Source organism: Buteo buteo, chromosome 5, assembly GCF_964188355.1.
Source record: "Buteo buteo chromosome 5, bButBut1.hap1.1, whole genome shotgun sequence".
NCBI classification, from domain to species: Eukaryota; Metazoa; Chordata; class Aves; order Accipitriformes; family Accipitridae; genus Buteo; species Buteo buteo.
Window position 1 is genome coordinate 5,532,740 of NC_134175.1, and position 27,673 is coordinate 5,560,412.

The window sequence follows — 27,673 nt, forward strand, 5'->3', positions numbered from 1 at the left end:
CTGACTCTTACTAATCCATAATATTTGAGTCACATATATGTTTTACATCTCTAAAATAAGCACTGTGTTAGAAACTGTCCTTCCCGTTTTGATCTACTGCATTTTATCCATGTTTATTCCATGCAAAACATACATTTGTGAGACCAGTTCCCTATCAGTTTTCTATATTCTGCTTTAAGCTTTTGCTTTTGGGGAAGAACCAAACAATACTTTTCATATATATAATCTGAAAGGTTTTTAGCTGGAGTAGTGCTAATCTTAGTTTGCATATTACATTCAAACTGCATGAATAAAGAAATTTATCATATTTCTTGTCTCTTCTGTCTCTGAATACTTCTAGTTTGTATTAAAATAACTTTATTTTTATCAGATGTGTAGCCAGCCAACAGTTAGCCAGTTACTGAGCAACATCCGATCACAGTGCATTTCACATGCTGCTTTGGTGCTACAGGGATCCTTAACACAACCAAGGTAAATACAGCTGATGTTAATCATGGAATTTCGACTGTTCTGGGATTCTAGGTTTTTTCTTCTGAGGATTAGGTAAGAAAACTAAGATCAGTTGTTGGAGCAGGATAGATTTACATGTCGGAGGAATAGTTTATTGTTTTACCCTTGGAGGCTATTGTTCCTGCTGATATGTTGGTGGAGAACAGTTTAAGTGTTTTCTAATTGTGTTTGGGTAAAATCATCCAGGTTGATTCGAACAGTTTAAATGGGGGAGCTGAGTTAACCGAGCTGTTTTTTCCCTTACCTCACGCATAAACTGTTTCACTAGTCCTGTGAAAGTCAGTAACCAGTAGAGCTGCATCTAAGAAACAGTCTTATCAAAATGTGTAGCAAAAACTGCTGAACTGGCATAGCACCTGTTTATTTCTGAGTTTACCACAACAGATTTGGTAATGTAAATCTGCGTGTAGACATTCTACACTACATCACAACTCTGAGATTGCAAGTGCGGTTGTTTCAACGGCATTTGTTTAACTAGCAGCCTGTTTAGCTGGGACAGTAAAAAGGTTTTTAAAATAGGATGTGTGACTTTTACTAAAATCTAATTCTGTATTTGTGTTTCCAAACAATACTTCTTTAAATAATCTTTGAAAGTGCACCAGTTCTCCACTGTGCTTTGAGAATAGTTTTGTCTTTACCTGAACCAATGTTGATATTAAATTAAGTTTTATGTATGTAATAAGGAAAAAAAAGATACTTTTTTCAAAAATCCTAAGGAGCAATAGTAATGACTATATTAATTCAGTAAAGACTAATGTTATGTTCTTTTCTTAATATGGAAAAAACAAACATCAAAAAGTATTGTTCCTTCACTAGTTGAGCTTAAAGTTTTTTTTCATTAGAGAGGAGTAGAAGGGAGAATCAATTACTACACAGAAGCCATTATTTTCTTCCAGCCTCATTAAACTAAAGCGTGATGTTGGGAGCAGCATCTTTTTCAGAATAGCCTTTCCACTAGTAACTTGAGAAGACAAGGTTAGTTACTTATGAAAGGAGTAGGTGTGTCTATATGTTGATAAGCTGCTTTCTGGCACATCCTTAGATATGATTACTCTGACCATTTATGCAAGTTCTACTGCAAATACTACTGCAAATAATCAGTAGGTTTGGATGTTTTGTTTGTTTGTTTTTTTTTTTTAAATACAAATAAAGGTCATTGCAGCAGCAGTCTCTGCTGGTACCATATATGCTGTGTAGGAATCTCCCATTTGGCTTCATCCAAGAATTGGTGAGAACAACTTATCAGGATGAAGAGGTGTTCAAGCAGGTAAGGCATAGGTAAAAATTAAATAATTATATCATATGATTTTACTGTTTGCAATATCCAAGACAGTGGATTTCCAGAGATTTATTCTTCATCTTGGTTCTATACGTATTGCTTCAGGGCCTAGCAACCTGCTAGCAATTGGAGTTTGTTTTTGTTCGTTTTTAACTCATTAAGCATTTTGTGAAGAAGACTGGCTTTCATTATTTGCTTGTTCTAATTATTAAAAGTGCATTTGTTAATAAGCAGCTCCCATTTATGTAATGTTCAAGTAAACTACACAGAATATGAAGGCATATGTTACGGGATTGATCTTGGGTTTTCATCCTTCTATGCTTCTGTACAAATATCTGAAAAATGTATGTGTAAGACAGCAATCTTCTGTAATTGTACTCATTCTGTCTTGCAATCTTTACCCTTCTTTGCAATTGTAATAGTTTGCATCTAAGGTGCTAAGAGCATTTTACAAATCCTAGTCCATTAAGTCTTCGTACTTTACAGAGGAGACGACTGAGAAACATTAGATGGTTCATTCTGTGTATCAGAGTAGTTCACTGATGATAAAAAAACTGGAACTGGTGGGCCTAATAATTAAGACACAAAACTAGCAAACTTCTTCTAGCCTGTATAATGTTAAAGCAGGTTAGTAAGGTTGTAATTGTCTCTGATTAGTGCTCCTGTAGTATTATGTGACTCAGCTGTAAAGGGGCTTTCAGAATGGCATTTGATCCTTCCAATTTTGAAGAAAATGACATTAGCTATTTTTTGTGTGTAGTGCAAGTACCTTTTAGTAATTTATATCTCTGTCTGGACACCTTTTAGTAGAGGTTCATGCAGTTGAAAGTACATTGAAGACCGTCAAAAAGTGGTTAGGGAAAGTGTTAAAGCTCACCTAACCTGGACAAGAGAACTATTCCTCTAGCTGAAGTGGACAACAACCTCTTTATAGTCCTTTTCTGTAATACGGTTTAATAATACTTTTTGTCTCTTCATAGAAGCAACACAGTATACTTCAATTTAAAATTCAGTGGGACCTCTTGTTGTTATTGTTGCAAAATTACTATAAGAGTTTGTTTTGTGAAGATACAGTTGTCAGAGCTGTGTGATTGGACTTACTGATTGGGTATAATTACTTTTGATTAATAAGTTCCTGTCATGTCACTTCCTTTCTCATAACAGTCCTTGACTGCTGTTTATTATCTTTGCTCCTACCACAGTTACAACTTAGCAGCACAAACCCAACTTGCTTACATGACATGCAAAATTAAAGCTAGATTATTACCCCAAGTGTTTAGGCAAATAAAGTTTTACCCATTTGGGCAATCAGGTTGTTGGAGACTTTGTAGTCTAGTTTGTGTACATAATATACATGCTTGCACATGTGCATACAGTATTTACAGTGATCCTGTATGAAATGTATGTATGCTTCCCTATGTGGTTTCCACATGCAGAGACCTTGATGGAACGACACCTGATTTTTGTCAGTGTGATGACATTACCCTTTGTCAGCTTCAGCTTGTAACTGTTAGCTTTGGGTGCAAATCTAGGTGTACCTGTTTTGGTTTGCAAAGTAAATGTTTGGAAACAAGTTAGAATGTGACCAGGAAAAATACATATAAGTGCTTGGAAAGAAGCTTTTATGGATAAGTTGTTATGCCCAGGCATCGAATCAATACATCACTTACACTGTATCAAGCAAGTTGTTTTTTAGCTTTGAATAATCTCTTAAGCATTCAGGCTTAACTGATACAAATTTAAAGAAAAAGATCTTAGTTTTTCATTTGTGTAAGTTGCAGTATTTGAAGAATGAACAGGCATTTCATGGTGTGCACAGCAATATTGTCATTTGATTGCTTCCTATTCTTGAATAAAGTGATCTACTTCTGTTTTTACAGATCTTTATTCCCATCTTACAAGGCCTGGCTGTAGCTTCCAAAGAGTGCTCCCTTGATAGTGACAATTTTAAATACCCCCTTATGGTAAGCACTGTTCATTTCTAGAAGCAGTTTCTTTGTGATTACTGGTAACTTATGCAGATTCTATACAAGATAATGTACTTCAACATTTTTGAGATTTCTTTGGTTAGTGGATTACTATTAAACTATATGTTGGAAGCCTAATGTGGTATGAGATGTGTAAAAGACCATTAAAAATCTAGTCGAGTTTGAGACCAGTAATATCTTAAGCTTAATGTACAGTGTTTGTATAGTGGGCTATTCAAATGTTTATATGTATTGCTTTATATAAGCTTACTCAAATATATGGATTTCATGATGCATACTAGTTATAATGCTGTGGATAGTTACAAAATCCTGCTAAGCTCCTCCCAGTTTATGTCTGGGAAATAAGGCCCAATATCCATACCAATGTTTGTTGGGCTCACTTTTATATGTGAGACACTAAAATCTATTGCATTAAACCCAAAATTATTTGAATTGGTGACTGTTTACTGTAGGAAAATATTGTAATATATCCTGGCTGAGAAGTTTTGGGTTTTATTTTTAGGTTTTCTTAAGTGCACGGTTTAGTCCCAGATCTGCTTCCCTCCTACTGCTTTTATTGACAAAACCAAAAAAGTCTTTTGAAAAGCGTTTTTGGTCACAAAAGAGCAAGCTAAATTCTTGGCTATGTTGAGCATTGTCAGCCAACACCTTCAGATTTTAGGATCTTCAGCATATGATGCCAAAAAAGGCTATAATGTCTCAGGTTTAATTTGTACTTCAGGAAATTAGCTGGACTGGGGTGCTGCAAATCAAATTGACTAAGCAAGTACGGTACTTTTGCAAAAATAACAATTTTTGCTGGTTTTGTGTTTTCCTGCTCTTCTGATATTCTCCCCAATTTAAATTACAAACTGTTGCAAATTTGGCTGTGGGTTACAAGTAAGGACTACTTGAAAATGATATTCCACTTTGACCGCCCCTAGTTGGCACAGTGTGCAACAAAAGGATGGAATAGTAGTTACTCGCTATAGTGTAATTGAAGAATGAGAACGTATAATACAGGAGAAGCGGGATATGTGAAAGCCTACAGTATTTTTGTGTTTTCAGAATCGTCTGTTATAACTGCTTTCTTTTTTCTGTGCTGCAGTTGACAGTGAGTTAGAGATCTTGGATAGGATTCTTTGTTTCTGGCTTCTGTGTTCATCTGACATTTTTCCACTCTGATTCAAAAGACAAAGGCCTTGGTGTATGTATAGAACAATTGCTCTATTTATTATTGTTTCTGACTTTTATGTGGCAGTTCAGTAGTCCAGCAAAGGCATTGTTATGTTCTGAACAAATAAACAATTTGCACAGCTAATTTTTTAAATAAGTGCAATAATTTATTATCCTGTGAGACACGTTAGCTTTTTTGAGGCAACTTGGAACAGACGTAAAAGCTAAAATGGAAGCAGGGTGTGATCTAGCTCTTTTTGGACCTCTTCACCATTGTAGAAGATGGACGTTTTTCCACTGATGAAGGGAAGAAGGTTTGGCTGTTTCAGCAGTTTACCATGTTAAGCTTGTCATTTGCAGACAGGTTAAGAATTACACACAGAAGTAATTTTTCTTGGGATTTCTTTATAGGCACTATGTGAACTTTGTGAAATCAAGTTTGGGAAAACACACCCTATGTGCAGTTTGGTAAGTATATCCAGTCTGATATTTTTTTTTTTTCAAGTCAGAAGAACCATGTAACTTATTTTGTTGGTGGTATCATATGATCCACATTGATAATGTTCTTCAGAACTCTAAACAGGGGCTACTGTAGTATCTCATGCTAAACAATAGTTTAAAGTAAAGTGGTAAAGCGAGGCTTTTTCCCTGAGAATTTAGAAAAACAAGGACAAACGGGACTTGCTTTGATTGCTGAAATACTGAGATGTTTCCATCTAGCTGTCAGCATGACTGAACGTTGAAGAATCAAGGGCATGTGGCAAACACTGAAAGGTGATGGGGCAGCTAAAGTAGTATGGCTGACATGGCAGCTTTGATTAACTTGCTCTTTCTCCTGTTTTCTAGGTTGTCTCTTTGCCCTTGTGGTTGCCTAAATCTTTAAGCACAGGTGCAGGAAGAGAGCTGCAAAGACTTTCCTATCTTGGAGCCTTCTTCAGTCTCTCTGTCTTTGCTGAAGATGATGTAAGTGTTACAGAAGGATGTTGATAGTAGCATGGTGGGGGGGGTTGTTTGGGGGTTTTTTGTTTTTGTGTTGTTTTTTTTTCCCCTCCCCAATATGTTTGATACATTTGCCAATATTCATTCTGCTTTCAGAGCAAAGTAGTTGAAAAGTACTTCTCAGGGCCTGCCATTACTCTTGAAAACACCCGGGTTGTTAGCCAGTCTTTGCAACATTACCTGGAATTAGCAAGGGTAAGTGTTCTCATGTTAAAAAAAAAAAAAAAAAAAAAAGGCAAAACATTGTGGGTTTTTTGGTTTTGACATAAATGAAGAATATAATCTAAAAAAATCTAGCTTCTGTGTTAAACAACAAATCTGTTAGGATATGGGTGAAGGGAATTAGGGAAAAAAAAATTTAAGTGCTACAAATATTTTTCTAAGGCTGTAAGCCAATTCAGAAAATATCAGAGCAGTTAGTCATGGATTATAATTCATGTTAAAGGATGAGTAAAAAAATACATACTGTGTTAGTAGTGTGTGTGTTGAACTAGTCTTGTACATACATCTTTTCTGTAACTAATGTCATAACTAATATATGCCTATAAAGTTGACAATAAGACCATAATAGAAGTTGTAGTTAGCTTTGTGGAATTTGTAGAACAAAAATATGCACCAACAGAAAGCAGCAATGTGATGTTGAGAAGTATGTGCAACCTGACAGAATGTTTACTTGAAATTCCAGCAAGAGCTGTTCAAGATTCTACATAGTATATTACTGAATGGTGAAACTCGAGAAGCAGCTCTCAATTACATGGCAGCTATTGTCAATGCCAACATGAAAAAGGCACAAATGCAGGTAAATAAAGGGGAATGCTCTTCCTGTGATTTGTGGACCTAGTCAATGCACAAGTAGCACTAGATGGCTCCTGCAATGGTGGCTCTTGAATGGAGGACAAAAGAATTTTGAATGCCTACTACAACAGGCAAGAAGTCCTGTCATAAGTCTTTTATCTCTTTCAATACACTTCCCATTTCTGAAATTATTCTGTTTTACCTGTTTAATCAGTTTATGTTACTTCCTCTCTTAGGACTCGCATGTCACTTCATTAACAGGGATTCTATATTAGATGTTTAAAGCTTTGTACTGCCCTCCCCATGCCCCATCTATGGGGGCTTCATTCTAATTGGCGATGTTTTAAAAACTTATTTCCCAGCTGGTAGGTTGCTAGGCTTTGTTTGTGTGGTTTCTGTAGAAGGAGTAATGCAGATATGAACTGGCACAGTTCCAGTGAAACAACAGGGATGTTATTTTGCCATTGTTTAATTAATGCATTGCACTCATTTCCTGTGATAAAATCTGTGCATGAATCCTGAACAACTGAAGTTTGCATCATTGTTGTCTTCAAGTCCCCTTTTCAAAAGCAAACATTTGGAACCATTACTAGGACTATTTCTGTGAAATTCCAGTGAAGAAGTAATAGAAACTTTACGCTTAAGATAAAACTTATGAATTGAAGCTCAGCAACTATTTGAAACTCTTCTGTTGCTGTCTATATCTGTGGCAAGCCATTCTTGAAATAGGTCCTTTTAAGCCCTTTTAGTTTCTTAGGTTGTCTTCTGCTTCTTTTTATATGTTTGTTTAATGTTCTTGAGAATGGCTACTTGAACCATAAAGAAAGATAATATGTAAGCTAGTGACCTTCCTGTTATCACAAAGGTCTCCTTACAGATCTGTGTTCTTCATCATTTCTCCCTCTTCTTGAACTTGCATAATTCATTTATGTTGAATACTGTTTAAGCAGCAGAAAATACTCTTGTTATTCTAAGCTTATGTCTTCAGCTACTTACTTTCTTACCCCACAGACAGATGATCGTTTGGTATCTACAGATGGCTTTATGCTCAACTTCTTATGGGTACTACAGCAACTTAGTACGAAGATAAAGCTGGAAACGGTTGATCCCATGTACATATTTCATCCCAGGTGTCGTATTGACCTTCCAACAGATGAGACAAGAGTGAAAGCAACAATGGAGGATGTTACAGCCTGGATTGCTGAACTCTGTCAGTATTCTTATTGAGATACATTAAGCATTTCCTATGCCTTGTGTTTTTGATACTGGAGGTACATGAAAGTACTTGATTCCAGCAAATAATTTCCCTATTCCTATATGCTTTCTTTTGTTGCTGTCTGCTCTTATTCTTTTAAAGAAAGTTGAGTTCAAGGTCTCACCCCTAGGTAAGGCAGTTCATTTTTTAATTTAATTACCTATACTGCTTTCTTGTTTGTTTGTTTTCTAGACAGGGATCCGTCTCCATTTTCTGAGCCGAAATTCCCAACAGAATGTTTCTTCCTAACCCTGCATGCCCATCATCTCTCAATCCTGCCAAGCTGCCGTCGGTACATACGTAGACTGCGTGCCATCAGGGAACTCAACAGGTTAGAAGTTGTTAATTATCTAGTGCATATGAGAGTCCTAGGATCCTAGCAATGTCCTCTTCTCACCATGATGGCAAGTCCAATAAACTTAATGGAGATTAGAGTGACAATTTGGGTAAAACTGTTACTGAGTAAAGATAGTCTTAACTGTTCGTTAATCTGCTGCTTCTAGCCCTTCTGGATTTTTGATGTTGAGGGACTGTGGCTTGAATGAGGATTTCAGATAATAATGGGATGGAGGATATTGGTAACACAAGGCAGCTCAAATTGGTGAGAAGACCATTCTATTTAAAAGATAATTGAATTATCTTCAGAGCATTTTAGGATTCACAACATTACTTAACACTGTTATTAGAACCTAACCTGTGGTGTGGTTGATGGTGTGTGGGCATCAGTGCCTCGGGCTGTTTGACATAGGTGCAGGAGTGCATATAAAGTTACGTGTCTGATAATCAAGTCATTGTAGGTGACTTGTGATTTCAGAAACAAGATCTTGTTAGTTGTGCCTGAGCTGTTTTGTACGTCCCAGAAGAAACTTACCTTTTTTGCCTTGACTTCTGAAGTGGGATAACTTGTCTTACTCTTGGGGCAGGGGGACGAAAGCCTTCAGCAGTAAACTCTTAATATTGTTGATGTACATGTAATTCAGCATGTGGTTTACTATTCTAAAAATTATAAGTAAAAGTTATGTTGTTGACTTGAAGATACTGCTGTTTTCCATTTCTCTTGGCATAAATTCAAATAGACTTTTATAGTTGCTAAACCTCTAAGAATACTTTGTTAAAATTAGAACAGATTTTTGTATCATCAGTATTTTCCATTGTTTATAATTGCACTCATTGCGTTTTGGTAAGTGTTCCTTGGCAGTAATACCATGAGTTCATTACAGAATTTTTGGACTGCATTTGTAGTGATTTCATTTTTAGTTTTTAAAGCATGTGCGGGCCAAGAACCTGGGAAGCTGCAGAGCGTGGAGTAGGAGAAGTCAGTATATCTTAAAGAAAAAAGTATTTTCATATAAACAGCCTGTGGATTACTTGTAAATAAGCCATACATTTGGCTTGAAAAAGGAATTGCTGCTCTTCCCTTATTTAGAATTGCTGTGAAGGAGTTGCTTATGCAGCAATCTCCATCTAACGGTGCAGAGTGAAGAGCTCTTGGCTTCTACTGACATCAATAGCAGCTTAGTGTTCAGCATTTTCCATGAATTGCTTAGTTACTTGCAGCACTGGGCAACGTAATTAGATGTTGTTAATAAAGAATTTACACTGGATATTTTTCAGCTGTAGGCAGAGATTGATGTGGAAAAGAATTTGTGTTTAGAGGAGGGATGAAAAGGGACCGTATTCATATAGTTCAGCATATTGAGTTTTGTTCTAATTACCTGCCCTTCCTAAAAAAGATCAAGATACGGGAATGTGTAGGATTTTTTTTAATGTAAATGGTGTGTGTAATGTACGCTTAAGTTCTCTCTTCTGTGGGGTAGAGTGAGAAGATGAGTAAGGGAGGGGAGGTGATGTCAATCATCTTGATTTACTGGTCCTTATGCTGACAGGGAGACTATAGACTATTCATGTATCGTACTCTTCTGCAAACCTGAATTTTAGGGGGAGTGGAGCATGAGAAGGGTAGAACAAAACGGCAAAAAATCATGTACAATAGTGGAAAGTGGGAAGGTACGCAGGATGCAGACTTGTACCTTTCTTGGGAAAAGGAAGTTGTTCATAACAAGTCCTGCTGTTAGCCATGGTTTTTTTCCTTAGCTGATTTTGTTTTCCATTTTCCTTTCTCATATTAGATGAGATGTCTAAATATCTCGTTGTTAAGTGGACCAGGACCAGCCCTCCTTTGTGTTGGGGTTAATTTTGGGGCTAATTTTAATGACACCCTTTTAAGCTTTCTTTAGCGTGACTGTAAACTTCAGCGTGAAAAAGAAAAAAGGCAAATACTTTTTTTTTTTTTTTTTAATACAGTGTATAAAATTAGTTTGTCAGGCAGGATAGATCCCTTCTGCGTTTCATCCCTTTTTTTTTTGGTACTGTTCAGATTTGTCTGACAGGCATGTATGTTGGATGTGTATGTAGTTTGAATGCACACTGTGCAGATGTTCAGTCTGCATTTACAAAAGCAATTTTTTTTTCTTGTTATGATGATGGGTAACTTCTAGGAAAATTATTAGATTTTTTCCCCACTTTTTTCTCTATTTCCTCAGTATTTTGCAGATAAGTAGGTTAAATGCCTTATAGATGGCAGTACATATCCCCTCTGTCATGATAACCAATTGTTGCATATGGTTTTTAGGACTGTTGAAGATTTGAAAAACAATGAAAGTCAATGGAAGGATTCTCCTCTGGCTACCAGGCATCGAGAAATGCTGAAACGTTGCAAGACACAGCTTAAGGTTTGTAAGTGATTCAGTTACCAACTAAATGCCTTTGTCAACCTGTGTGTTTGTTTACTTTGTGTCCTAATGTTTTAAATGCAACTTTCCACTGATGCTTCTTGAAAACCGTGGTTTTGAATCTATGAACCATGCGACTACTGCGCTAGGTGGTGGTCATGATACAATATACCATTAACGGTGAATTTAAAATTCAAATTAACATCAAGATTAACTTAAGCAGTATTCCGCAGAAAGAAGAAAATACTATTTTTATTGGAGAGAGAACAAGCAAGGGGATTGTGATTCATTCAGGGGTAGTTGTGCATGCACAGTCCATGCCCAAGATGGAATTGGAACTCTCGAGTCCCTAATCTCATGTAGAATTCTTGCAAAGATGAGTATGCTGGGGTCCTCTCTTTGGAAGGTCAGTCCTGCTTAGGTCTTCGTAGTATAAATTGACATAAATGTTCTAAGCTGTATCACCAAAATGACGTTAATTGCACATTTTCCCACTTTGATACCTCTTTTCTTCCATTGTTCCCGTAAAGCTTGTAAAAGGCTTCTCTGTCCCTGCAACTCTGAATTATGTATGTGTTTTTCTTGATATGTTGGGGCTGAAGTGCCCTGTTTTCTTCAAATAAGAGCATATTTTAAGAAGAGACCATTGTATAATTGTCATAATTCACAGATATGTTGATTAGCTTGGGTAGGCTTGGCCTTCCTTTTATGTCGTCTTCCCCTGGATTAGTTTTTGTATGCATATTCTGCAGAAACTGGTGAGGTGCAAGGCTTGTGCAGATGCTGGTTTGCTGGATGAAAACTTTCTCAGGAGATGTCTGAATTTCTATGGCATGGTGATTCAGCTGATGCTTCGCATTCTTGACCCTGCCTATCCCAAGTGAGTGTCAGGATTATCTGCGTAAATTGTATCAAAGATATTTCAGATCATGTTAGATTGTTTACTGAATATAGCAGTTCTAGAATTTTATTTTTACAGTGTTTGCATTCTTTGGTGATTGTTACTTTGTCAGTGACTTATACTCTTGCCTGGAATATATGTCTTGTTGAAGTTTAAGGTTCAGTTGGGGGGAAGCAACCCTTGGGTGTGTTTAGTACACTTGAAGTATTGACATGGATTTTTAAAAAGTCAGTTTTGGCACTCTTGTAAAGTGTTCCCGTAGGGGAATTCCATAAGAGAGCTGGTGACACTTTCTACTTAACCCTGCTATTTTACTGTCCTGCTTGTTGTCTCTTTTATTCTACAGCATAAAATTGCCTTTAACTCCTGAAGTTCCGAAGGTATTTGCAGCATTGCCAGAGTTTTACGTGGAAGATGTTGCTGAATTTTTATTTTTTATTGTACAGTAAGTAAAGTTATATCTAAAGAAAATTTGTACTACCATTTACCCCTGTAACAGGTGGTGCGCACATAAATTTAGGGTGTGAAAGTAGTTTCCTAGCTATTCTGTAGTTCTGTTTTTTTTAACAACATCCATAAGATTATGGCATTGGCAGGCATTGCAGCAGGTACAATGCCTATATGAGCTCCAGAGTCCCTTCTAACCTAATTTTTTCTAGTAAGAAACCTGAAGTTTTTTTTGGTTCTCTCCCCCCAGTAATTTTTTTTTTTTATGGTTTGAAGTGACACCCTTTGATCTTGTGATATGTTAAATCATCACTATAATAATATTTTTAAAAAGTCATAGCTTAATAAGTAGAAAACTTATAAATTTATAAATTTGCTGGGACAAAAATGCATTTGTGTAGTTTTAGCAGTTTAGACAGGCATGAATAAATAGCTTAGATGTAATCCTGGAGTTCTGAAGCTGGTCACTTTTTTCCTGAAAATGTGCCTTCCAATTCAGGCTTTGTTGGTTGTATGATGAGGCAATGTTTGCTTTTGCCTTCCTGAGGTGCTGTTGTACTTCATAGCAAATTTGCTATTATGCACAACAAAAGAATATGATAGTGTTTCAGGCTAAAATTCAGCTTCCAGTGAACAGCTGGGAAGATCTTTTGGAAGAGTAAGACTCAGTTGCTGTAGAGAAAGATGAGAAATTAGGATAAAATGACTAAACTTTTGCAGTTCCTAATGAGTGATCTGAACTTACTTGATGTATAAGATAAATCTTCTGTAGACAATGCAGGGCTGGGGTTTTCCATGTTGTTTTCCTTATCGCCCTCTTTTCAGATATGCTCCTCAGGTGCTTTATGAGCCCTGTACTCAGGACATAGTGATGTTCCTTGTTGTGATGCTGTGCAACCAGAACTACATCCGAAATCCTTATTTAGTAGCCAAGCTGGTGGAAGTGATGTTCATGACAAATCCAGCTGTTCAGCCCCGGACACAAAAGTTCTTTGAAATGATTGAGAATCATCCTCTCTCCACTAAATTGTTAGTGCCCTCCTTGATGAAGTTTTACACAGGTAAGTGCTTCATCTGTAGTTCACTGAGTGTACAGTAAGCAATGAGTATTATAAGGCAAAAAGCTGCATTAGTTGTAACCTTTTAAAACAAAACCCCCAAAACCAGGTAGATCTTGGGTCTGTTGTAACGATAAGGCTTTGTTGCTCAGGAATCATGGGAAACAGCATTAGATGGAACCTTGAGAATTCTAGTCCTTCCACAAGGTGCTGTGCACTGACAACTCTACCACTGTAGATTGATGTGATAATTGTTTTTGTGGTGTTTAGATTACAAACTGGAAGGTTTTTGTTTGCTTTGTAAGGGAGTTTTGGGGTTTTAGAACTTCTAACTGTAGTTTTGCTAGTCCTGTAGATCTGGATGCTTCAGAAGGGTTTTGCGCCCATAGAAACAACTATTTTTGCAGTGTTCCCAGAGTTTTCTTAGTGAAATTTTAGACTGGGACAAAGCAGAGTGGAGTTGAATAGAATGAAGTTTTGTTTTCTGAGGGTTTTTCTTCAGAAATTAGGTTGGTTCTGGATTAGAAAATGGACAGTGCTTTGTCTTTTAATGGAGATTAATATGGAGACTTCTGAATGGGAATTGAATTTCATCTCTTAAAGCTTGGTGCTTGAAGCTCATCACGTTGGGGACAGTGGGGGAGAGAGTAGTGTGTTGCAGGTGAATTCTGGAGGGTAAGGAGTTTTGATTTCAGTTCTGGGATCTGTTTTCTTTTTCAGATGTTGAACATACTGGAGCCACTAGTGAATTCTATGACAAGTTTACGATCCGCTACCACATCAGCACCATTTTCAAAAGCCTCTGGCAGAATATAGCTCACCATGGTACATTTATGGAAGAGTTCAAGTGAGTAAGAAATTGTGTATAATACTGCTTACTGTCATGCAAGCTGCTCAGGCAGTGACCTGAGGAAGTCATTACCATTGGGAACGGGCGATGCTGCTTTCCATTGTATTTTAAATGGCAACCCCTTCCAGTAGAACTGCAGTGTTTCTAAACTGAGCTCTGGACACCACAATCAGCTTGGCTTGGGGAATGGGATCATTATTCGAAATATACAGTGCAGAAGGAGTGTTGCTGGGGTTGCAGTCTGGTCTGCACACCCATCTACTCTGCCGTGATAACTGTGTTTCAATGTTTTCAGCTCTGGGAAGCAGTTTGTTCGCTACATCAACATGCTGATAAATGACACAACTTTCTTGCTGGATGAGAGTCTGGAGTCCCTAAAACGTATCCATGAAGTGCAAGAGGAGATGAAGAATAAAGAACAGTGGGACCTGCTGCCCAGGGTGAACAGAGCTGTTTTTCAAAGTGCCCTTTACTTATTTTTAATTTTTTAATACAAGACCATTAAAAAAAACCTTTTTAATAAGGGGCAGCACCAAAGAGCTGCTTGTGAGAAGCAGTTCTCAATGCTTTTTCTTGCTGCCAGTATGGCCGTGGTCACTCTGGATGACATTCTGCAAAATCCATCATTCTGCGTAGCTATGTTGTGGCTGGCAAGGAGTGATGTGTGAAGTGGAAATAGTATAAAGTTTTAAATTACTGTGCACTTAAATCTAAGTGGAGAAACTGCAACTTTAACCTTCTTGAAGGAGGTTTTGGAAGATGCTTGCCAGTTGAATTGACTTCAAGGGATAGAAGCTTTTATTTTGTTAATGCATTGATCCTGGGTAGATGCAATGCAGGCAATTAGAGCCCTGTATCTCAGACGTTAGCCTGATTAAACAATAATTGTCTGTGTTGACCCACCAATGTCAGGTATTTCTATTCTAAGGTTATTGATTTAAAGAAAAAAAAAAGTTTGAAAGCTATAAAAAACTTGTTTGTTGAACTTATTCTGGTTTGTTCTTCTGAAGCCTTTCTTCCTGTTTGTACCTACTAGCAAGGTAAACCCATTACTGTAGAGACAAAATGAGCTAGTACGTCATCCACAGATTGTTCCAGTGTGGAGTGTTTATTACTGATGTTGGCACATAAATTAGAGAGAACCTCACTTGACTCTTGGATCCCGAGCTGGTTTTGAAGTATTGTCATTTGGATGGAAAGGAAGCATAACCCAGTTCTGAAGCTGTGAGGAGCAGTTACAGCATGTTAACAGACTCAATAACCATGGAGTCTTGTGATACCATTTGCATTCCTTTTTTAGTGTTGCAGAATTCTGGAAAATTGGTGCAGACTTTAGTATTGGGTAGTAAAAGTGAGCTGTACCTTAAATTAAAAGAATGTATCACATCTGGATTTGAACTGCAGTCTGTTGTCTGTCTAGATCATGTTACCATTATGGCTGTTAAGGTTTTGATGGGTGATGATGTAGGAAATTCTCTGGACTTCTAACCACTGAATGTTTATTTTCTAGGATCAGCAACAGGCTCGGCAATCACAGCTAGCTCAGGATGAGCGTGTGTCTCGTTCATATCTTGCCCTGGCAACAGAAACTGTTGATATGTTCCATATCCTTACCAAGCAGGTTCAAAAACCTTTTCTCAGACCTGTAAGTCCTGATCAGATTTAACTTTGTTTCTAGCTTCTTTAACATCTCTGCTGTTGGATAATAACCTGGAAATGTTTGGTAGCCCGTTGCCTTCATTCTCCTTTCCTTTCTCCAACTCATTGAAATCTAATTGCTGTTGAAGTTATTTGATGTTAAGCGCATTACCTGAGTCACTGAGATGGTGTGATCCTTCGAGACAGAAGCTGTTTGCGTTTTTTTTTTTTAATGGAAAGCATGCATGAAGAAAAGACACTTCCTGCGAGCCTACAAAATTATAATTTTATTAGTTCCTGATCTTGTATGCAAATCTAGTGGTAATCTTCTTTATCACTGCCTTCATGCTGTAATCTGTGTTTTACTTTGGTCTTTTAGGAACTTGGACCGCGATTGGCTGCTATGTTGAACTTTAATTTACAGCAACTGTGTGGCCCCAAGTGCCGTGACCTGAAAGTTGAAAACCCTGAGAAATATGGGTTTGAACCAAAGAAGCTGTTGGACCAACTGACTGACATCTATCTACAGCTAGATTGTGCTCGCTTTGCTAAAGCAATTGCTGATGATCAGGTGAGCTCGAAAAAGATGAGAGAGGGAAGCGCAAAAGCACTGCGGACAAACAGGACTTTGCAGAATACTCTAGAAGAGTTTCATCTTGCTTGTATGCTGCCACCCAGTTTCCGTCATATATGCTTGCAATTTGTTTTCTTTTAGCAGATCATCTCTGTTCATTTTCTGTCTGGCCGTTATAGATGGGTATATTTTCAAAGTGTTTTGCAAACCTATGGACACACATAAGTATCTATAGCACTTCACACACATAGGAATTTTCCTAAGCATTAGTTGCTTATTAGCTTACAGCCTCATTGTAAATTAGCATAAGTACTTTGTCCTGATTTTGTAAGTGGGAAAACTGAAGAGTTTTGACTCCCTCCCTGCTTCCTCATCAAGAACACATGGAACAGGCAGAGCTGGGACTGAGAATAAGAACCTCATTTAACAATCCAAAATTCATTCTCTAGACTAACGGTTTCCAAATTTTTTCCCTTTTGTATCACTTTATTAAATGGCTGTGTAATAAACTGATGAAACACAGCATGTGTGAGACAATTAGACACCTTTGAATTCCTCATGGTAGTCTTCAGAGCAGAATGTTAATTCTTAAGGTAGATAAGCTATCGCTCATCTCTGTGTTCTTGTAAAGTTCTCAGACTATTGAATCGCATCTCTCCATGCCTGTCTCTTGTAATACAGTTTTCAAAATGTTTTCAAAAATGTTCTCAATGGCTGCTTGAAATTCTAGTGGAAGCTGGTTTACAATGCATGAAGCTGTATTTGCATGTCTAGTGAAGCAGAGGTATCAGAGTAACTCATGATCTTTTTTCTGTAATTATTTAAGTTCTGATAATTGCAGATAATATCAGTAACACTTCTGAAACAGACCTTATGCATTTGCATGTGTATAATGAGCATGTAGTGGGTTTTTTTATGCTGTTCAGTATATATTAAAGTGAGAATGTTATGCATCATTCATTCATCGATGCTAGCCACAGCAAAATGCACAGCAATGACATAGGGATTAAAAAGAAAGAAGCCTGCTGGTGTGGGAACTGGAATGAAGCTTAATTAACAAAGTGGCCCTTCATAAAAAAGGGGGTGGGTGGGGGGTGACTAGTATCTTGGAAACTGTCAATGACAGGAAAGAAACACCAAGGAAATGCACAGTTGGTTAATGGCTACTGGTATTAGAAGAAAAAAAAAAACCAAAACAAAACAAACAAAAAGTTGCTTGATCATGGCAGGGTCTCTCTAAAGCATTTTGATACATCTCCCATTTGCTAATCCTGGCACGTATTTGAAGGAATCTGAAAACGTTTATAAAGCCCTGGGCATATTGCCATAGTTCTGTTCTCTTCTGTGGACTAGAAAGGAGTTTGGGTGGGCACTGTGTGTCCTAAGTAGTGAATGGTATTTCTTGGTGCGATGTAGTGTAGATGAAAGAAGTAGGGCTGTGTTGAACATTTTAAAATCCCCAAGGAAAACAGAAATCTGTGAGACTTAGTGTGTTTTGTTTTGTCATTTAATTCAACCTTGCACTGCAGTGTAAATAGTAATTTTTATTAAAAGGCTTATATCAAAACATGGCTTTGTGAACTTAAAAGAAAATGGTGTCTTCAGAACATAAGCAGCTTTCAAAAGTCTTTGCCTAACTTTCTTTTTTTACATGAAAGCAATGCTTGTTTCAGTTGAAACTATATGATATACATTTGGTCTCTCCGAATGTTGTACTCTGTAGCTGTACAATTCTTACTGCACTGGTTGGCAAGTTTCCAGAAAGTATTAGCTCCCTCTGAGTTGCCTTACTATTTTTGCAACATCATGGGATGGGTTTTTTGTTTGTTTTTGTTTTGGTTAGGAGAAGGAATCACTTCTTTGCCAGTACTGCCTTGCACATTATCAGAGAAGTTAAGAAATCAAAAAAACTTCATTTTGTGCTGTTTTTTCAGCCAAGACTTGTGAGAACAAGAATACAGACAGGAGCAGCAAGACAGATGTTTTGTCTAAGGAACAATCCTAATAATTATAGTCAGCCTCTCTGAGTGTCTTATTCATTTTGATTAGGTGACGTTGCCTTTTGTTTTGTGTTGTTCCGAACAGTTCTACAGTAGTGATGACTGCTAAAAAAAGCATAAGTCTACCCCAAAGTCAACATTTTGGTGCTAGATGAAATGTAATCTACATACTACTTTTACGTTTGGCATAATGTTGAGGTTTCATTGATCCTTCCTTCTGAAGTTTTAAAAATACATTAAAAGATCTTTAGAATTTTTATGGCATGTTAGGCATACTACAACTCAGCAAAGTTTTCCTTTATGCTTTGCTTGTAGAGGTCCTACAGTAAAGAGCTCTTTGAGGAGGTTATCTCAAAGATGAAAAAGGCTGGAATCAAGTCAACCATAGCAATAGAGAAATTCAAACTGCTGGCAGAGAAAGTGGAGGAAATTGTTGCCAAGAATGCCCGTGCAGAAATCGATTACAGTGATGCTCCGGATGAATTCAGAGGCGAGTTTTCTAAATACTGACTTTTTAGGAGAAGAGGGATTTGTTTTGTTACTTTGATTCTAAATATGAGTATATATTAATAGAAACTGTGTATTGTTTATGAAGCCTTACATCCTGCTCTATTTCAGTTAAATAGTTAAGTAAATAGAGAGGTAAGAGTTTCTTTCTTTGTTTTTTTTCCCTGGGATTGTACTGTCTAGTCCTATCCCATGTTTTGCTTACATGTACAGTAAAAAAACAAACAACAAGCCAGCAAAAAAACCAAAGCCCAAAACCTGAAAATAGGGTGAAAATAGCTAATGCTTAGACCCAATTCGGAAGGGGAAAAGCAGTATAAAGGCTAAAGTCCACCGCTCATTTTAACCATTTTCTGTAACTTCAGCAATATACCTGACTGGGGACCTTGAATATCAGTTCTGCACTGTGGTTTTGTGTACAGATAAAATTTGTGGCTGTCTTCAATTTTAATGATGATACACTTGTGCCCTCAGATCCACTTATGGACACTCTGATGACTGATCCTGTGAGGTTGCCATCTGGAACTATTATGGACAGGTCAATCATCCTGAGGCATCTGTTGAACTCTTCCACTGATCCTTTCAATCGTCAGACGCTGACAGAAAATATGCTGGAACCAGGTATCTGTTTAGCAGTTCGTAATGGAACTGTTGACTGGGGGACGCAGTTTGTGTGCAGTTTGTTCCGCATACTTTCGGAAGATAGCGTAGTGGCCTGTTACTGAGATGTAACGGTTCTTTCATCTCAACTTGCATAGAAAAGTTCATTCCTTCTTCTTTCCCTTTTTCTGGGAAATAAACCCCACACCCTTGCCTTCATTAACTACCAGGCTAAAGGATATTATTATGGTAGGTAAATGAGTCATTTACTCAAAGCTGTGAAGAAAATACAATGATAGAGAAGAAAATAGTAGTAGGTATTCCTGATCAAGTTTCTAGAAAAGAAAACACTATTGGTCATGAGGAACTTTTTTACAGTAGTATTACCAAGTAATTTAACTGCAAGTTAACCATTCTTTTTTCTTTTCTTTACACTATTAGTGCCAGAACTTAAAGAGCAAATCCAAGCCTGGATGAGAGACAAGCAGAACGCTGACCATTAAAAATTCCCTTGCAGTGCACGCCAACACCAATGGGAAGAACAGGGCGTGGGCTGTTCTGGTAATAGTGGAGCAGATACACTTTGAAAGCTATTGATGGGATTAGCACGCCCACTGGCACTGACTTGCAGTAGTGACCAGAAGCATGTCGACGAGGAGAAAAGCGGCTTAATTCTTGTACATATATTTAAGTGATAACGATGGTCAATAACATGGAGGACAAGCTAGGAAGTTGCTTATGTTACAAAACTGTCCTTCAGTATGTCACATTTTGGAGTTTTTACAGCTGAATTATTTTAGCAAAGATGAATGGATCAGGGCAGCATCCCTTCAACCTTATTTTTTACAGCCAGATATCCGTTAATTTGATTGTGGTTAGAACCTTGGACATTTTGCTGCTAAAGTAACTTTTTCCTCTTTCCCTCCCTTTTTCCTCTTCCACCCATCAAACCTGCACTGCTGTCTTTTTTTTTAATGCAAAAAAAAAAAAAAATCCCTGTGAAAATCAAAATCATTCCCCTGCCCTCAAAAGAACATATTCTGTGCGATAACTGTGCCTGCAACAAAGTGTTAATCTTGGGATCGTATTTTTATATTGCACATATTTGCATATTTGGTTTTTAATTGGTGTTAGACACAAGGATAATTTCAAAAAAGCAAAGGTTTCACACATGGATTTTAATTTCTGTTCTTTGAAATGTCCCTTTTCTTTATGTTGATTTAGATGCTCTGGTATTTTTGAAAAGCCTTGAGATAGAAGTGTGTTAAAACAGCTGCCATGAATGAGATGCTTGGGAATACCAGGATTTCACTGACTTTTTAAAAAACAAAATCCGTTCTTTTAATGCTGCAGATATGATATATGCTAAATGACAGTTCTGAGCCAGTAGAGCTTGTCTGCAGAGAGCAGATCCTTTTATTCTTGGAGGCTGCAGTTTGGGGCAGGGGTCATTTTTTTTATGTTGCGTACCAATTTGTATCCATGGCTTGGCCTTACCAAAGCAGAAAGGGTGCAGGAAATATAGAATTACATTTTTAAAAAAAAAAATAAAAAAAAATACTCACAAACATTTTTGTATTACTGCCCCCTGCATATGATACTTGAATTTCCTTTTTAAAAAGGATTTGAAACCACAGTGTTTTAAAATTAAGTCTGAAAAAAGGTTGTTTTTCTTTTATTTGTGTTTCGCTGTGTCTTCTGTTCAATTCCTGACTCTCTTGAACTACAATAAATGATACACACTCGCACGAAATGTTTCCTTTGTCTTTCCTTTTAAGTGTGTCAGTAGAAGTATAAAAAATACTAATGATTGGGTGGCTTTGTTCAGGTTTGCTAATAGTGATTTAGGATCTGGAGATAACTTAGTAAAATATGTGAAAAATTTCTGTGCACACAGATACCAGTAACACTTCAAACTAAGGAATGTTCCCAAGTGGGTGACTCTCATACCTATTCATAGCTACATGACAGTTGGTGACAGCCTCCAGGGGAACTTTTGGTTGGGTTATATATAATCCAGTGCTGACCTTTGAGATATTCAAGTAATTCTAAATTAAAATGTGAAGATGTAGTGGGTTTGGTTTTTTTGTTGTGGTTTTTTTTTGGTTTTGTGTTGGTTTTGGTTTTTTTAGTTTGTTTTTGTTGGTGTTCCCCCTGCCCCTCCCCACAGTGTGTGTGTGTGTTTTTCCCAAGGGTGGGAGGAAGATTCTGAAGTTTGTGTCTGCATGGACTGTTGGCACAGAGAATCTTGTTTGTTGACTGGTTTTATTGTTCCTTAACTTTCACTCCTTCCACAAATTCAAATCCCCCTTTTCTTCCCTCTTCAAAAGTCACAGAACAGTCTCAAAGTCTGCTGTGCTTCTTATCTGCAGGCTGTCATTCAGCATCCAAATCCATCGTGGTTTCTGACCATGTTATAAGGGTATGCAGTGAGCTATAGCTTTCAAGGTGTGTTTTCTTTTTTAGTAAAAAGGTAATCATTTTCTACATAAAGAAAAACTCTTACATGTTCTACTGTCACTTCATTATTAAGGATTATAGCACAGAATCTCTAGAAACATCCCAGAATTTATTTCATGGAGGACAACTGTTCAGCAGTGTATTATTTGTTTTTACTGGAGGATGATTAAACTGCTATGGTTTCTTTCACATTATGGCTTTTTTCCTGTAAGTTAACATCATATAGCTTTTAGTTTTATTGACAGACTATGAATGTGTTGGAAAGATGGAAGAAATGCTTTCTTCTAATTTTCTTCAGCTATTACCAATTAGACACACCACCACCTTTTGCGAATAAGGATGCTGTGGAAACAATGAGCAGTCTTACAAAATGAGAAGAGCACAAGCAGAAATAATCCATCCTTAAATTAAAAAAAGCTAGTTGCTTAAGTGTATCCTGTACAGGGCTTGAGGTCTGCTATTCTCTAATAGTTCTTGATATTTTACATTTGAAGTGTTATAACTAGTATCAGAGAGGGTTGTGAATTTAAATGTTTTACCAGAAAATCTGTATGGAACTAACTCTTTTTTAATGCAAGTCTAAAATCACACCCCCCTTTTTTTTTTGTTATTTATTCCATTGTACCAACTGAAAGGCTTGTCTGAACAAATTCAGGATCTTTCTTTTAACATCCTGATTTCCTCCTTGTCTGTCAGGAGGAAATAGAAATATTTACATTTGGTATAAGAGGTATTAATCAAGACAGTGCCCTTCAGAATCTGAATTTATATTTATTCTGCCATGGTATCAGACGTTGACCTGAGGAATATAAATAGCAAAGTGCATTACTGAACTGTTTTGTCTAATTATGGGATCCATTTATCACTTGAAAATGTATCAATGCAGATATTACAGAAGACATGAAGGCTAACATTAAGTGGCTAGAACAATTTTATCTGGAGAACTGAAATACTTGATACTAAAGATGTGAATTTAAACAAATTCAGCATTCATGGGCAGAATAATGAAATGTATTTTAATACGAGCTACAGAAAGTGCCATTATATTGCTGTCTTCTCAGTACAAAAGTGAATCAAAACCCTGCCTTTCAGTGGATAGTGGACAGTTGAGTAACTGCAAAAGGAAAGCTGAAGTTGGTATTGGATGAAGAATAAATATCCCATAAAAGCATATCAATAGTGTGACAATTCTTAGTTTAATTCATTTAATTCTACCTGCAATCTTTTGTGCTTTTTCCCATCCCCCTACTATCATGTCATTTACCTTTTTCAGTCTAACTGTAACCTTACTAGGATACAGAGACTTTATATTAGAGAGCACAGAACCTATCAATTGATCAAATTACCTTTGACATTTACATGTATCTGCAGAATCTGAACAGCTTTGAGCTATAAATTGCTCATCCCAGGAATGGCTAACTTATGCTTTTCTTAGAAAATCTGAAGTTAGGAGATTGTATCGCTGGTCTCTACTTATCCTCTAGCTATGTGACTAGAGAAATTACTAGGGCAAGTTCTGATGTTACAGCAATACAATTCAGTACAATTGATTCTATTATATCACAATTTACACTTATGTAATAGCACAATTTACGTCTCTGTCAACTATTCCCTGCTGGCAGCAAGGACAGCCCGATGCTGTTAATAGCAGGATGACAATGCTGCTTTAGCCAGCAACAGATTGACTCTAACAATCCCCAGAAGCATTGCACTACAAAGTAGCTGTCTTCATTATCACTTAGCTTAACCTACCCTCTTTACTGTATTCAAACAGGCTTCCCAATTTGAGTAACCAAGTATATATGTCTGTATTAATAAATGCAAGAAATTTTTCACAGTACTACTTGCTGTCATTTGTCTGGTATAATAATGCTCAAGAACACTTTTCTTTGTGCTGGGCACCTTCAATATGTGAGTATTTTCTTGAATGTCTAAATTCTAAACACACACGCTTGCAGGGAATTGGATCTGTTTCTGCTGTTTTGTAGGCTGATATCGTATTGGTCAGAAATGTATAAAAGGAGTAAGAATGGTCCCTTTCCTACAAGGGAATGGACACAATTTTTAAAATGGTATTCACAGGTAGCATTCACATTGCAGTAGCATTCCACTTAAGTACATTTTTCAGTAAGTTAATTCTAAATTACCCAAGGAAACCTGACTTTCAAAAATTATATGGAAAAGGCTAGTCTAATCTCTAATTAAACTGAGATATAATTCTATAAGTTCTACAATTAAAAAGGCATCAGAACCAACTAGCTGAGGATTGCCTTACCTCCATATTTGGATATTTGAAGAGGAATTTTCCTTATCTCCTTTTGCAGTGAGTGACGTCCCAGATGCTATACAGCACCTGCCATATACCCTTTACTCTTTTCTTTCTCAACATCTAACTACACTTCTTCTGAACATTTTTAGCAGATTTTTCAAGGTTCTGTAAGCAAGCAACCGAACTAACATACTAGAACTATTCTATGCGAGCACTCTGTAAACTTAGATGTAAGACAGTGATGCAGGAACTACTGTTCCTAAGAGACGCTACACAAAGTTTGCTGAAGTAAAATTAATCGTGTTGGCTATTACCATGAAGGACAGCACACCCCAGTATCCAGACAGGTTGCAGAGGATTTCAAAAACAGGTTTTGGTTTTTGAGTTGGGTTGGGGGGGGGCGGGTGTTGTTTTTTTTGGTTTTTGTTGTGGTTTTTTTTTTTTCCCAGAGAAATTACAGCTAACCTAATTCTGCATGGCCCTAGATATAAGGCAGCACAGTTACACCACACTAAAACCACCACCAATGATTTAAATGGGTCCTGGCAATAGAAGTCTTCCACAGTTCAAATAATGGTATTTTCTAGGACATGTGAAAGCCACCTATTTTTGCTTTGCTGGTTCTGTGGCAGTATTTCCCTACCAACCACTGTTCAGCTATGTGGTGTTAGGCTTTTGCATTCATAGGCGTAACTGCAAATGATCTCCACAGACAATGAGATTGGCAATGGTGAAAAGTCATTTTTCACCAAACAAAGTAATAAGCAACTCCTCCCGAAAACCTGAGACTGATGGGGAACACAAGAGACACAGTGAAGATCAATGTAGTTAATAGCTAGGGGCCTGTGAACAAAAATAAACCTCATTCTGAAACTAGAGATCTCAGGTCCCAAATGTTCTCAACAGCTTAAGTCCAATTTGTACGTGATGGTGTGTGTGTGTGTAAAATACCTAAGTAAGGTACTTTATGGAATATTATTTTAAAATGCTTATAAGCTTATACACAAGCCTATTTCTAACAGTAGTAATGATCAAAGTGCTGATGGAAAGGAGGAACTTGACAGCTGAAGTTATCACCACAAAAATAAATTTTTACTATGAGAATACACGTGAAATTATTTAAACTACAAGATCTAATACAACACCATTGACTAAAACAATTTAATCACCTACATAAAGATACATTATGAGAGCTACAAAAAATAATTTAGGCTGCTCAAGGAATGTTTGGGGGGGGGGGCGGGAAGGCAAAATTAATCCCTTCCCTCTGAACTACCATCGTTAGGCCTCGTTTAGGACTCCAAATCCTACTGAATCCCACCGAAGCCGGCTGGGACTTGGAACAGTTACTTCAGCCACTGTTTTTCGGCAGGCAGGCGCGCCGACGCGCTCACGGGCCCCTCGAGTTGGGGGCGCCGAGCAGCCGCATACGTTAAAAGGCTATTTTTAGTCACAAGTGCCCGATTTCTGCTCACGTCTTTGGCAACGACACCGCCGCTCTCAGGCCCGCAGGCAAGGCCGCCTCAGCCTCGGGGGGCGCGCACGCACACACACAGACAGAGCACGGCGGGGCGGTGATAGGGCCGAAGGGTGTCCTCGCGCCGTTCGCTATAGGCTGAAAGAGGGATGACACGGATTCCGCCCCGAGTTCTGATTGGCGGGGAATGGAGAAGAACCGAATCCCCGTGTCCCTGGGGCTCGGCGGAGGGATTGACTCAGAGGGTGGAGCGCAGCTCGTCGTTGCGGTCGGGCATTCCCGAGCTGTGATTGCTGCACGGCAGTGTCAGCCTGCGATTGGCACGGCGGGAGGCGGGCACGCGCCGAGTCCTCCGCCTCGCGATTGGCGGGCTGCAGGGAGGAGGGAGCAGCGGCGAGCGGCTATTGGCGGGACCGACGTTCCTCCCCCTGCGGAGGCGGGTTCGGGCGCGGAGCCCCGCGATCCTGTCAGTGTGGGAGCGGCGCTGTGGGGAGCGCGTCGCTGCGTTCCTTCTTCCCGGCGCGGCCTTTCTCTTTCCTCCCTCCCCTTTTCTCCCCTCCCTCCTCCTTCCCTCCCTCCCTCACCCTTCCCGCTTCCTTCCTGGCGGCGGGGTGGGGGGGTCTCCCGGCCTCGGTGGAGGCGGCGAAGCGTGATGGGGATGGCCGGACTCTTCTCTTTCCTCCGCCCCGCGCTCCTCTGCTTCGCCGGCCCCGCCGCCTTCCCCAGCTGCTGACAGCGCCGGCGGCCCCGCGCTGCCCGCGTCCTGCGGATACCCCCGCCCGTCCCCAGGTGAGGTGGTGGCTTACGCCGACGGAGCTCGGCCCGACGGTCGCCGGCGGCGGTTTGTCAGGGGAGCGGGCGGGGGGGGGGGAGGCGAGGAGGGGAACGGCTTGGTGCCGGGGCGGGGGGGCGGGGTGGATGCCGTAATGCGGTGGGGGAGGCGGGGGTTCCTGGTGTACGCAGCTGTTCGGGAGGGGGAACGGGGGGGGGCTCCACGGGTGGGATGGGGCCTGGGAAGTGGAGGGGAGGCGGGGTGGGAACGGGGGGGAGCGTTGGCAGGACAGGGTGCCCCGGAGCTGTCAGGGCAGCGGCACAAGGGCGTGGGGCCCGGACTCGGCCTTTCGTCGCCTGCATCTGCCTGATGCATGTAGTTGTCCCCTGGGACGCTGCCTTCCCCTTTCCCCCAGGCGCTCCGAGCCATGGCGGTGCGGCCGCTTCCCGTCCTTTCCCTCGTCTCGATCCCGTCCGCTGTGTGGGTCGCGAATATCGCCGCGTTTCGCCGTCCTTTTTCTCCTTTCTAGCTCAGATGAGGTGGAGGCGATAATTGCTCGTTCAGGAGGGAGGCGTAGTCCCTCATCCAGCTGGAAGATGCAAGAATGTGAAAGGATTGTGGTTTTCAGGGTGGGTTTTGTGGACCTGTAGTTGGTGGCTCTGTCCCTGGATTCCGTACAGCACAATTACTGAGGCAGCCATATTGGGATGATGATCTGACAATCCTCTGAGCTAAGTCAGGAGGCAGGCGTCAGGAGACAGGATGACAGGCCCGGTAGTTTTGGGGTCATTGGCAGAATATGGGTATTAAACTGACCTTGCAAAACTAGAATTCACCAGAAGCAGATGGTGAATTTGTATCTGTTCTTTGAAATGTAAAATAGGTTCATACCGAATTTTAAAGTGTATTTCTCTTCACTTCCAGTTTCTTCTTAGCTCAGTTCTTTTTGTTATTGCACAATCCAGTACCTTGATGTGTTGATAAATAGCCGTATGTTTATATGATCAGATTTTCAGTGCATCACCAAGTTCTGCACCACTGTTTTATCTGGCATCTTCACTTAGTACAAAGATAGCAATTCGTAGTGTATGAGTTCAGCTGATATATCAGACTGTCATCACTACCTGATCTTTAGTGGAGGACCTAAAATTGGATTTGCTGTGGTCCTTTTGTTCATAAACCCCTGCTGCTCTGAACAGCTGTTTTGCTAACTTTCCATATACTAATCTCTATCCGTGTTTGTTTTCTTTCTTTAGATCTGTTGTACTTGTTAAGTTACAAGCATTTTTTTTGTTTAAAAGTTAGTACATTCTTTGGTAGGCATACCTGTGCAAATATGACACAATAGGTGGCTTTGTTAAATAAAAGTGATGCTTCTTCATTTGTGATGTGTGGTGTTTTGGGTTT

The 27,673-nt window shown here is 39.0% G+C and overlaps 2 protein-coding genes across 17 annotated transcripts in view; both read left to right on the forward strand.

The window, feature by feature from the left end:
- UBE4B (ubiquitination factor E4B) overlaps positions 1 to 20,263 on the forward strand; it is a 41,354-nt gene extending 21,091 nt beyond the window's left edge. For all 5 annotated transcript variants that reach the window (XM_075027362.1, XM_075027363.1, XM_075027365.1 and 2 more), the window contains 20 exons: positions 371 to 471; positions 1,663 to 1,777; positions 3,670 to 3,753; positions 5,344 to 5,400; positions 5,779 to 5,895; positions 6,028 to 6,126; positions 6,617 to 6,730; positions 7,738 to 7,936; positions 8,174 to 8,312; positions 10,614 to 10,713; positions 11,466 to 11,593; positions 11,961 to 12,059; positions 12,887 to 13,122; positions 13,840 to 13,966; positions 14,265 to 14,409; positions 15,480 to 15,614; positions 15,987 to 16,178; positions 18,497 to 18,671; positions 19,163 to 19,309; positions 19,730 to 20,263. In XM_075027362.1, coding sequence (XP_074883463.1) covers positions 371 to 471; positions 1,663 to 1,777; positions 3,670 to 3,753; positions 5,344 to 5,400; positions 5,779 to 5,895; positions 6,028 to 6,126; positions 6,617 to 6,730; positions 7,738 to 7,936; positions 8,174 to 8,312; positions 10,614 to 10,713; positions 11,466 to 11,593; positions 11,961 to 12,059; positions 12,887 to 13,122; positions 13,840 to 13,966; positions 14,265 to 14,409; positions 15,480 to 15,614; positions 15,987 to 16,178; positions 18,497 to 18,671; positions 19,163 to 19,309; positions 19,730 to 19,791 — 2,571 coding nt within the window. In that variant the 3' untranslated portion in view covers positions 19,792 to 20,263. The remainder of the gene's footprint in view (positions 1 to 370; positions 472 to 1,662; positions 1,778 to 3,669; positions 3,754 to 5,343; positions 5,401 to 5,778; positions 5,896 to 6,027; positions 6,127 to 6,616; positions 6,731 to 7,737; positions 7,937 to 8,173; positions 8,313 to 10,613; positions 10,714 to 11,465; positions 11,594 to 11,960; positions 12,060 to 12,886; positions 13,123 to 13,839; positions 13,967 to 14,264; positions 14,410 to 15,479; positions 15,615 to 15,986; positions 16,179 to 18,496; positions 18,672 to 19,162; positions 19,310 to 19,729) is intronic.
- A 5,365-nt stretch (positions 20,264 to 25,628) lies between these two features.
- The window catches only part of KIF1B (kinesin family member 1B), a 98,730-nt gene continuing 96,685 nt past the window's right edge, over positions 25,629 to 27,673 (forward strand). For 5 of the 12 annotated variants that reach the window (XM_075027367.1, XM_075027372.1, XM_075027369.1 and 2 more), the window contains exon 1: positions 25,629 to 26,283. The gene's annotated coding sequence lies outside the window, so the exon portion shown is untranslated. The remainder of the gene's footprint in view (positions 26,284 to 27,673) is intronic. The other 7 variants (XM_075027368.1, XM_075027373.1, XM_075027375.1 and 4 more) reach the window with 4 other exon arrangements.